The following is a 12,335-nucleotide window of genomic DNA, read 5'->3' on the forward strand; positions in this document are numbered from 1 at the left end:
TATACCAGAGGAGAATTGACATTTATTGTGCCAAAGACATAATAGATTATTGGTACAAACGTGGAGGGGAAAAAAGGCAGATCAACTACGATGTGCAAAACAGGCCTTGAACTCGATGAACGTAACCCCTGAAAAGGGGCAGAAGCAGCTGTCCTTACGCTAGCAGGGAATCAACAGCAAAGTCTTTTTTCCCTAGCAGTATTTGAATATTTGTTGTTTCAAGGACAGAAACTAGAAGCATGAAGATCTGATACAGACTTAGTCTATACAGAGAGATGACTTCTACTTGTTGGCCTCTGTAAATAATCACAAGCTCGGAAAAATACGCTCCTTGAAGTCACCTATTACTCCCCTATCAAATATATATATAGAAATATACACATATGCTGCTTAACATTGCTTTGACTGAGTAGCTACATACTGATTTTTCTTTTTCCCTTCGGTATAAGGGCTCAATTGTGAGCTCCTGTTAGGACAAAAGCACCAGAACATAAAGAGTGTACAGGGTTTTCCTGCCAGGGCTGAAGAAAGCTTACTGAAAATAAGTAGGAGTTCTGCAAAGCAGAGGAGTTACCTCGAATTTCAGAAGGAAACATATAAATGGCACACGACATGACCAGAAAAGCTGCAAACGAATTTTAGAACTCTATTTCACATCCTTTTTAAAGGCATACAAACTACAATACCATAGTACATTCTCATCCAAGGTCCCAAACTCTTCAGATTTCGTGAAGACCACCAAATCATCCATCACTCAACGTCATTCTTCAAGCACAATGCTTTACAAAACTATTTCCCACACTCACCCCTCTCACCCCCACATCCTTCAAGCTTCACAACTTCATGTGTTTTGAATTTTAATTCCTCTGGAGATGAAAATAAATTTTACTTGACCTCTGAAAGCGCGGAATTAGAGCATTTTTCTCTAACAGAAATACACTGATGAAATGCTCTTTGATTTTCTGTACATTTTACAGTTCTCCATCAATTCCACAATCCTGTACTGCACATTACTTTTCTAAAAGAAAATCTCATTTCTGCAATATGATACAGGATTAGTTGGATACTTATATGAAAGTATTGCCTATCAGTTAAAATATATTGAATAAACGAGGAGCAGGAGAGGTAGCGGAACTGCCTTTCATCAATAAGGACTCAAACCCACAGAGCAAAGAAAAGAAATCTATATTTAACAAAGGCTGTGGCTACGGGTTCATTTTCAAGTGAATTTTAGTGTTTTTGAAAGTTTCCCAGCACGACTGGTTCTCCAGATACAAGCTTTACAGAGAATTACCAGTGGCAAGAGAAGCTTTTAAGATAACGTTTTGTTTATCAACACACACACAAAAAAAGTACACGTAGATACGAGGTCCCAGAAAACCGTGCAGAAGGGAGAGATGTGGACGCTAAAAAGGCCTGCGGGAAGCGGCACAGCCACATCGCTGCTGCACCGAACCCTGCGAGTCCTCCTCCGTGCCCGGCCCCGTGCTCCGGTGGGGCGAAGGCAGCGTCCCCTGCGGTCAGACCGTGCCGCACGCGCCGGGCTGGGCAGCACCAGCAGCATACGTGCCTGGAATCTCCGTTACAGCTCCATTGAAGCACGTTAGGTTTAAGACATTCTTAACAGCCGCTGACATGAAAACCCCTGGTTAGGAGCCTCCCGATAAGATCCAAAAGCCATTAAGTAGTGCTGTTCTGTCAACATAACCGGACTGAGTTCAGATTAATGACCCTGCTATTAAAACCAATTCATTTAAATTTCTTAGTGGCTCTACAAGAGAATAATGTTAAATTGTACCACTCTCTGCAACCCACGTGGCTGAGAGTTGGGTTTGAAAAACAAACCAGGCACACACAATTTCTCCTTCAACCTCTGAAAATGAAGTTGGTGGAATGAGAGAAGTCAAAGATTGACATATTAAATACATGATGTGCCACGATAGCCTTCCTTAGGAGTGCTTTTTATAGGCATAATTTCTTGGTTTATGTGAGTTATCTCAATCTCCTCCTGTCCAGGGCAGTCAAGTATAATACCTTATATCACTGACTTCTGCCCCAAAGACCATGTAACCTAAAAGTAGCCGAGAGAAGGAAAAATTACTCCAAAGGCAGAGAGCTAAGAATGAATGAAGGGAAGGCGTAACACTTGATGCGCATATCTTAAAGAGCAAACTTTAAAATGGTAAAATGTACCATTTTACCCAAGCCCCGACATCAGCTACTTCATCTACATTCCTCCTTTTTATTCTTGCAAACCTAGCCGTTAAAAATACAGACGACTGTGTCACTCATTTGGTGTGGCTCATAAGGGCTGAACAATTTCAGAAGATCTCAAAAGCAAAGATCAAGCTGAACCGCATTTGGACTTGCTGGTGCAGTATGTGGCGACACGGCTGGTGGACTCTGTTTTTTTAAGAGATTTATTCTTACTTCATCACCATCCACAACTGCAGGAAGTAAATTTACAATCTGTGTTATGCCTTGTTGCTCAAGTGGGACTGCAACTGTACTGAAGGCTTTCTTATGGAAAAGCTCGCTCTCCTTCTCGAAAGGTTCAGTCTCCAGGATCTCTATCGTCCAGCCTTAATTCTCATTAGACTTCTTTTTTAACCAATTGTAATATATATCATGTAGACTCAATAATTTTACATGTATTTTTTATAAATCATAAATTTGGAGAGTCATCTTAGTGCAAATTCAGTCTAAATAAAAAGTGCTATCAAAATGTAAAGTTCATTCTTTGAGCATCACTCTTCTTTCTGATTTTGTGCAAGTAGCAATGAAAACATCAAGTGGAGAGAGTGACAGATAGGACTTAATTCCACAGTTGTTAATACCAGATCCATGCAATACCCCACCTTCTGGGAGCGTCGTCAAACCACGCCAGGTGCAAAACCATAAAGTTTTGTGAAATTAAGGAGCATAATAGATTCCAGCATAGATTGTGTTGGCTTTATACTTTTTTGCTAACTGGAAGAAGTTACTAGATCCAAAAGTTACACAGCTATGCTTAGATGTTACCCGATCTGGTGTATCACCTGCCAGTACAAAGCCAGCCCACCACGAACATTTTATTTAATTGGAACCAGAAAAATTTCTTTTATCAGCACTTTGCATCACGTGATCCCAGTATTTTTGATCTGACAGAAGGATCCTTTCAAATTTCCCCTATCATTGAACCGCTGCCTATTTGCTTCCTTCATTAACTTTTTCTGACAGCCCATAAACACTTAGTTTAGGTTAGTTTAACCCACAGTCATCTAGAAAAAGAGTAAAATGCTTCACCTTGAATGAAGAAATCCGGAAGAGAAGTGCTTGAACTTACCTTTCACTGGCCCACTAACATAAAAGGAAAGTAAGAAATTAAGAAAGCATGGGTGAATGGCACACTCTAAAGGGTTTATACCTTGTTTTACTTCAGCGAGGGGACAGCTTAAGGGGAGAGAACACCACTTTGAAAGAAAGGACACCAAAACCTCCCATTCTCCATTGAACTTCACTGAGCACAAAAGCTGAATTCATCACTTTTGATAAAATACACCACAGTTAAAGTTACAACACATGCCAATAACACTGGACACTTAGTGCCCTTTTAAATTAAAAATTACAAGTTTTTGCTTTCACTTCTTTATGATCTATAACCTGCAGTAAGTATCAATTAGCATTTCCTCACTTACTTTAAATCTTCTTGTCCTTCTAATGGAACAACCTTAATTGGTTACAACCTCCACCGCGTTCGGCAGCAAGGACAAACCTTGCACTGGCAGAGGTCTGGAGACAATGAATAATGCGGCAATTTAATGGTTGCAAAGGCTCTGCTTACCGTGCTGCGTGAAGAGGTCACTGTGAACTATTTCTATCAAGCAGTAGAGCTTCTGGATCGTGAGCCGGCTCACAGGAACGTTTAGGATGAATTCAGTGAAGAGTTTGCTACATACGAACAGACAAGTGAAAACATATTAATCTCTCTCCAAAGTATGTAAAAAACATCCAATAGCACAAAATTATATAAACAGCTACATACTTTTGGATAAGCAACTCATTTTTTTTCCAGACATGACAGAGTTAGAGAGGGATTCCAGAGAAATGTGAATTGTCTTTACTACACCCGTTTGTTAGGTTTTTTTGTATCTTTTCCTTTTCCCTCTTCCTTATTATCTCAGTTTTATTCTTTCCCCATGTTTCATCTATGGTTTTAGATTTCAAATTTCAGTTGTCTGTGCTATTGCCTCTCTACTTCAACCATCACATACCATTAACAGAGTAATACATGAGCATATAAGCCAAAAATAATTAAAAAAAAGTGATAATGCATGTTACAAGCTCTAACCAACAGAAAAGCCCCACAAACACACATGTTTTAGGAGAAGGTATCATCATGCTCATCAGCTGAGCTCCCGCTTAATACAGATTTTTAAAAAACTTTTCAATAATTTTGCATCACTTCGTAAAATCTTGAGGGTTTTTTATTTTTCCTATTAAGCCTTCGCTTCTAAGTATTATTCAATCTCAGTGTAAATATTGTAAGTGACAGAACTACAGTTCTAGTGTTTGGGGTAAAACAGGCTAAATCCTGGTATTTCTCATTTGGTGTATTTGCCCAGTACTTTTGCTATCAAAATCATGATTTAGTCCAGAAACTCTACCAACGATGTACTCCCTGGGCCCATAGGAAGCATAAGAGTATGTGTAAAAAAGTTTACAGCAGAGGCAAGCAGAAGCTAAGTGCCAGGTTCCTCAGGCCATTGGAACATTAGACTCAGACTATACTTATCTATTTTATTTCTACTTTATCTTTCTTTTCCTCATTTTGACACACCAGAACACAGAAATGAAAACGGACAATATATAGAAGGGTTTTGCAATCAAATTAGATAAAAAAGTGTTTGTTTTTTTTTTTTCAACTTAAACACCTTGTAATAGCACTGCGAAAGAGAAAATTATTTTTTTCTTTAAGCTAAAAATTCTCCTGAAATATGAGTTTTGATTTGGTATCTAGGTTCAAACTACACATTTCATTACTCTACTCACCTAAGTTCTTTCGGGTCAAATACTAATTTCACGTCATTGACAATAGCTGGCAAGTATTTAAGCGCTGCCCCCTAAAAAAATAAAAACAACAAATAAATAAGACTGAAATTCATATGGCTCTACAGGCGATGCAAAGACTGCAAGGAGAGGATCACACATGAGCAGGTTGCTTTGGCTTCATTATTCTCTGTGGCTTCTGCCGAACCCCCGTGGTTTGCTCTCAGCTTATTCTTTCGGGGGTAAGGTACCAAGCTGAAACTCTATGAAAAGGAAACTTTGGGATTTAACAGATTTAAAAGACGAAAGAGGCATAAAAGATTAGTAAGCTGGGAAAACTGACAACTTACAGCAGAATTAGAGACTTATAAACTCCTGCCAACACGCTATAGAAACCTTTTGGTGTCTCGGTACACAACCCATAACTCAGTTACGTTCCTCTCGTCACTTCCCTCCCCCATCTCCTGTACAGCTGGAGAAGCACCTTCTCCTCATCCTCCTCATCAGCCATGCTATAGTTGTTTGGGTTTCATTTTCCCCTCCACTACTTAAACAAAAAATGCACAAGTACCATTTTCCCTGCCCTAAACTCTTGGTAGCCACTAATGACACTGCAGTTCTTTCTAGTTCCCCTCGAACTTGCAGTTGTCACTCCATTTTACAGGACACAGCGAAAGAATTCAGAAGCTATAAACAGATGTTTGATGTTTTAACAATTGGTAGTAATTTTAACTAATTTTGTCTTTCCTTTTCTTAGTATTTATTTATTTCTAGAGTAAACATTTTCTTACAGGCCTCGAGAGCAAAAAATTCAGCAAACGATAATTACCGCCCCGTGCTTTAATGCAGTGGCGCCAGAACACACTGTCGTTAGACAACAGCAAATGGACTGTAGTAACAGCAGAGCTAAAAATCACTTAGTCTACACAAACGGTAATTGCAATCAGATAAAGCTGGGTTTTAACCTTAACCTTTTTGGGTCATACACATGCACTACTTTTACCGGGGTTCCCCAAGTTCTTGCGTCCACTGAGCACCAGACTAGAAAAAAAAAAAAATCCGTAGTAATTCAAACACAAATCACAAGAGTCAGACTTAGTTTGCTTTGCATTTTATTGATACTATCACACAGTTTGACTACAGACGTATTTTTGCCTCAAAAGGGGGAATGACTCATTCCCCACACGAGGCGTTTGTGCGTTTAACGCTTAGGCTTTGCAGTTTCCATCCACAAGAGCACCACGTGCTCACTATCCTTTTGAATTCTAAGGAAGACGAGCCCCTGTACTTTTCTTTCTTAATCAATTCTATTCTAGTGAAGTCCACGAGGTGACAAGCGACTCTATTCTACAGCTCCACGGTCCGAGGAATTCAAGAGACAGAAAAATTCTATTTAGCAGTAGTTGCTAATAGTAGGAAGAGCCACAGGGAAACAGACTCGGAAGGGTATTGCCGGGGAGGTCCACACAAAACAACTTGTCTGTTTTCAAACTACTGCCCTTTTCTGCCACACCCTCGCAATTTTAAACCAAATTCCATCATTCTAGAATGCACAAAGTCAATTGCTTGATTACAGTCACAAGGGACATCTTGGTCCAAGTTGTTAAGCAAAAAAGGGGGAAGAAAAAAAAAAAAGAAGTATAGAATCCATTATCAATCAAATACTTTGTCTTTCCAGCTAAAAATACAAGTACCATTAATGATTAATACGTACTATTTTAGAGTAAAGTTCAGGTATATTATACAGTATAATTATTTTAATTAAATCATCTGCATATCTTTAGATAAGATTAGCGGAGGTATCAGCGATACAAAATATGTCTTTTCTTGAATAATGTATGAAGCAGTTATTAATTTACATATTTCTCAATAAAAATGCAGATTAAAGTGATTTTGGTTAGATGGTTTAAGAAAGCATATATCCATGTCAAAAAAACGTATCCAAAAGCACAAATTCAGGCAGTTCTTTTCTCGAAATTATAAAGCACTACTGGGTTCTTCAGGAATTTTGTAAGCTTTGCTATTCCAGCACGTACGCAAGTGGCTGCAAATGAGCACTGAACGCGGCCCTGGGAATGTCACCCATCCTGGAGGAAAACACTACGCTACAGCGGCTGAACAAATCTCTAGTTAAAATACTCCATTCTTAAAACTTCAGCACACACCACACTCATCTTCAAATCAGCTCTTATATTCTTCTGCGAGGTGAACACACACATTTCTTTTTCGTTGAATATTCATTATTAAAGAAATATTACCAACACAGCGAACAAACTGGATAAGGTGAGACTGTTATAACGCACGTTCAATTCTGTTCTCAAATTCAGTCATAGAATCACAGAATCGCTGAGGTCGGAAGGGACCTTTAAGATCATCAAGTCCAACTATTACCCTCCCCTGACAAAACCACTTCTAAACCGTGTCCCCACGTACCCCCTCTGCCCTTTTTTCAAACACCTCCAGGGATGGCGAATCCACCCCCTCCCTGGGCAGCCTATTCCAATGTTTAATAACCATTTCAGTGAAAAAGTGTTTCCTAATATCCAATCTAAACCTCCCCTGACATAACGTGAACACATTTCCTCTCATCCTATCACTTGTCAACTAGAATTGAGTAAATACACAAACATTTCCTACCAATATTTGCTGAAATAAAAGAAAAAGGTCTGTTTCCACAGCATTGATACTATTTGGTGTTTGCTATTAATTTAAAAAAAAAAAAAAAAGTTGTGATTTTTTCACCTGTTGAAGCATCAACAGCAACAGCAGAAAAGTGGAGGGGAGAAAACAAAAAGAGGAAAAAAAGGAGGTTTTAATTCAAAAGCCATTAACAGTCTCCGCTTCTACATGATGAACTCTTCAGGAGAGAAAGAAACCTGCCAAATAAGCTCAAGCAGCCAGCGTGGGAAGTTTGCCAGCGCTCGCTGACCACTCGTAAAAGAGCAAAACCCAAACATGTCAATAGGTCAGATGCAAATTTCAGAGCGTTCCAGTTTTTCTTCATAGTCCATTTAAACTGTCAAGCTTGATCATCAAGCATTTCCACGTATGCTTAAAGGACTACTTACACGCTCAGAAATCAAGCTCATAACTGTAATTATGCAAATAGTCCCATTATGTACACGCTTATGTGTTTTGATGGATGAGGACTCTAATGACCAGTTATAAACCGCAGTCATCGTTGTGTTTTTATTTGCTTATCATTCAAATGCATGTAGCAATAAATGTTTAGAAACCCACACTAAAAAAGAGCTTGCATTTTATATCTTGAATTAAAATTTCACACTGTGCTGGCACAATCATTAAAATTAACACTTTGATGGCTTAAACGAAGGACTATCAGGTAAAACTATTTACAACATCAGTCTAAGGCTTGTACTTAAAACAATTATCAGCCATTTCGGTTCTACTTTATGGACAAAGCAATTAAAGTTTAATATCTTAAAATTTAAAGGAAATTTCCCAATTTCCAATCTCAGCTGACTCAATTACATGACAGACAGCATGATCAGACAAGTGGGCTCTCAGGCCCGTGATTAAATCTGTATTTGGGTAATCCAAAGGCCTACGACAATAACTTTTTGTTGATATTGACTCTTGTAAAAGAGCAGCTCTCGCTGTAGATTTTACTCTGTTAGAAGCTGCAGCTGAAAGTAGATCTTTTGTTAGCAGTGGCACAATTGCAATGCCGGTTATTCCCAGGATACTGGAATACATAAGCGAGGAATATTAAATTCAGCAGATAAAAAAAAACTGTGCTCGTCTTTACATATAGCATCAAGAAAAAAACAAATAAGCCATCTGGTTTGGTTTTGTTCCATTGAAAGAAATTAAATTAGATTGCTTTCCACTCTTGATCAGCACTGGACAAAGGTTCAAATTCCTCATTTCTGCAAGAAGTACATGGCAAACTAAATCAAAATCTTAATTTCATAGTTACCCAGCGATGCCTCAGACACTTGAAAATTCAAAACAGCGTTAGAGAAAACACAATCATGAAGAATGTTAATTCTTTGATTTTTTTAATCAAACAGGCTTTTGCAATAACTGCCATGCGATCCCATTAGATACCTGTACAAAGCTGGAAATGTCAGTCTCACATACTTAGTCAATAATTACAAATAGTTTCAAGCTGGGCTGCACTAAAAATTTTACTGCCCAAAGGGGCTTCTCTCTTTGTGGAAAAGAAGTGAGAAATTATTACTACCCTTATCAAGTTACAAAATCATTCATTTTAAGTACTACAAAGCACAGAAATAAACTAGCAAAGGGGAAGAATAAAAAAAGGCGAGAAAGCAGAAACAAGACAGTGCATCATATGAATAATGGATACGTTTTCCCTGTTACCGCGTTCAACTTCCCTGTACACTCACTGTTGTATTGACTGTCGAGGTATTATTGGATTATTTTTTTCCCCTGGGACGTGATTCACATGTGAGTCGAGGATCGGTGTGACATCCACAAGCGCACCTCAGCCTGTGAGCTCCAAGTACCTTCCAGTATTATGGCTCATCCCTTCCTTCTCCCTCTCCCCACCACACACAGCCGTGCACTTACACAAATATGTGTTAATTTCCCCATTATGAATATCATCTCTACGTATAAAAGGTGCTATACCACAGCCAAAGTACATACATATGCAAAGAACCATTAACTGACACTTACTCCATGGACCAGCTGCCAATACAACCTATTGAACCGCTCAGTCGATGAGTGCAGTGCTTCAAGGATGCCCTTCTAAACTATAAAAAAGGCAATTAAGTATGCCAAGAAATAAAACTCACTAAGTGAAAATAATAAGGTCCAGAAAAGTCAAAGCTTTGCCTTAAATAGAATAAATTAAGCAATAATTGATGGCCACAGTTCTCTGTACGGCCAATACACAGGACGAAATTCCTCGGTTTTATCATTCTACAGAATAATTGCAACTTATTCCTTAAATCAGCACAACCACCCCTCTATCTAGAGCAGTCATCCTTCACAACCTTTAAGATAAAGTCATTGATGGGCTTATAATGACTTAATAAATATTTTTTTTTTCTTTTTATCTTCTTCAGAGCTAGCAGCTCGATAACACAGGGGCGTTTTTTCATGTTGAAGAAACAAATTCAGTGACGGTCTGTATTAGTTGGGGAGGAAAAAAATATCAGCCGTGGTAAGAAGGCCGAATGAACAAGACCAAGTGGAACGGAGGCGTTATTTCTAACAGTGGTCCCTCTGAACACCAGCGAAGGCTCCACTGCAGCGCCCGTGCTGCCACAGATCTTTTTTGCCTGATGGTTCATTTCCAGACAGATTTAATTACACCAGACTGGGTAAGGAATGGGACCTACCAAGAGAAAAATTAGCATGTGCCTCAGATCTAAAGGTTCAAGGAGTTTCTGTGACTAAAAATTTATCCTAAGCCAGCAATTTACAGTCACTTTATTCTGAAAGGAACTTTTTCTGCAATTTTTTTTGGGGGGAGAAAAACCCTCAAGTCCCCAAAAAACGGTTAGTGCACTTCAACACTTGCATGTATAAACTGTGTAAAAATAAGCGTAAGCTTCATTTATTTTTCAGAACACCAAAAAGAATCCCCAAAACCCCAACCCCTAAAATTATGTGGTAGAGCTGTCTTACAGAAAAGCTCCTGAGTTTTCCGTTTCTCCGTGAAGACCGGCGCGTACCAGCCGTGCTGCCGGAAGAGACAGATACACACCTTTTCGTCATGTCCTTAGGCAAAGGTCAGCACCTCAACTTTAAGTTTTGGGACACAGATTATCATTTCAAACACTGACAATCCACCATAACAGCAAGCCACGAAGAACACGTTTACACAGAAGTGCATATGCTCAGAAAGGTGTTTAAGCAGCATTACAAGATTAGTACGATTACAGCATATTGCCTACACCGTTTGGAGATGTATCCTAAATATGTTCTGTCTCAAAGCCAGAAAGTCCCGCTGCAGCCCCTGTGTTCAGCAAGCACTGCTTGTAAGCCCCTCCGTTATTTGTCACATCTGGTAGCTGTTAGTAAATCTTGTGGAATAACAGAAACGAGACTCTCTTAACACAAAAGTTTTATTTTACCACAACTGAGCTAACACCCCGACGTATTAACGCAAAGCTACACCAGAAGGGGACCAAAAACACGGCGCTATATTGCATCACAGCATCCTCCTACCACTCGGCAGAAGATAAATGGTCTGCAAAAACACTTATTCGTCACATTAAAGCACGCTAAAATAAGATAGGGTGGCGTTGCTAAGTAGCTCAAAGTCACTTCTGATATAATTTTGGATGATAGATATAAACAATGGGAGTTTTATTAATTTGCTTTTGCTTATTAGGCAGTTGAGAATATTGAGATTTATTAATATCTCGATATATTGAAGAGATATTAATATCTTCATTAATACAAAACAGAAAATATGACAGTGATGATAACAATGGTCATTGGTAAATCGAAAACAAAGCAGTACAGGGCACAGCAAAGCACTCTTGCAAAAACAGAAAATTCTGATTTTTTTCCCATTCTTGGATTTATACTGATAAGGAATGCCAAAAAAAAACAGGAAAAGCTTCTTTACAGTTAACAGTTTAAGAAAACTGCAATACTAACTTAATGGTATCATTAGACTGAACAAATGACATTTGCAAAGTATTAAACAAAATGTGTTCCGATTAGTGTACTACGGGTTTTGTCTAGGATTTAAGCTCATCTCTTTGTACTACATAAAAGCAAAAATACCTAATTTAAAAATGTCATTTGCTAAAGTCATTCGTTTCAAACAGCACGCCTAGTCTCAAAATTAAGCATAAAATCTCTTTGTCAAATACAGTATATTCTTAGGAACTTTTTTGTTTGATGAAGCAATAAATTTGTTTTACCTGACTCAATTTGTACATGATTTTAATGTTAATTTTCACCTTTTGTGTCATTCAACACAAAGCGCCTGCCTTCTACACAAGCATCATCCCGGATGCCATTCTGTTAAACCCATCCACCCAGCCAAATTAAGCCCAGTCAACAGCTGGAGGAAACAATTTCCAGAACGGCTAAAGACTATTTCTGAATTGCCCCAGCCTACAGCAGTCATTCGTTCCAAATCACAGCTGAACCAGCACCTCCGGCACGAAATTCAGCGTAGAAGAGCGCAAAGCACGAGCATAAGTAACGTGGCGTTGCGCTCTTCTAGAGATTATTCTATTTGTCGCCAGTGTAAAAGCCAACTTTCCCATCTAGGTTCTAAGAGACACAGAAACCTCAGTCCGTGTAAGCATTTTGTTACTCAGCTGATTTTAAACAACGGTTATAGAGTATTC

At 38.8% G+C, this 12,335-nt stretch overlaps 1 protein-coding gene across 1 annotated transcript in view; it reads right to left on the reverse strand.

Moving 5' to 3' along the window:
* Nucleotides 1-12,335, reverse strand: part of LOC309674361 (dedicator of cytokinesis protein 1-like) — a gene marked incomplete at both ends in the record, with an annotated part of 33,222 nt that overhangs the window by 8,944 nt on the left and 11,943 nt on the right. The window contains 2 exons of the mRNA XM_082486382.1: nt 3,824-3,930; nt 5,032-5,102. Coding sequence (XP_082342508.1) covers nt 3,824-3,930; nt 5,032-5,102 — 178 coding nt within the window. The remainder of the gene's footprint in view (nt 1-3,823; nt 3,931-5,031; nt 5,103-12,335) is intronic.

Source organism: Vanellus vanellus (assembly GCF_965231255.1).
Source record: "Vanellus vanellus genome assembly, chromosome: 7".
NCBI lineage: Eukaryota > Metazoa > Chordata > Aves > Charadriiformes > Charadriidae > Vanellus > Vanellus vanellus.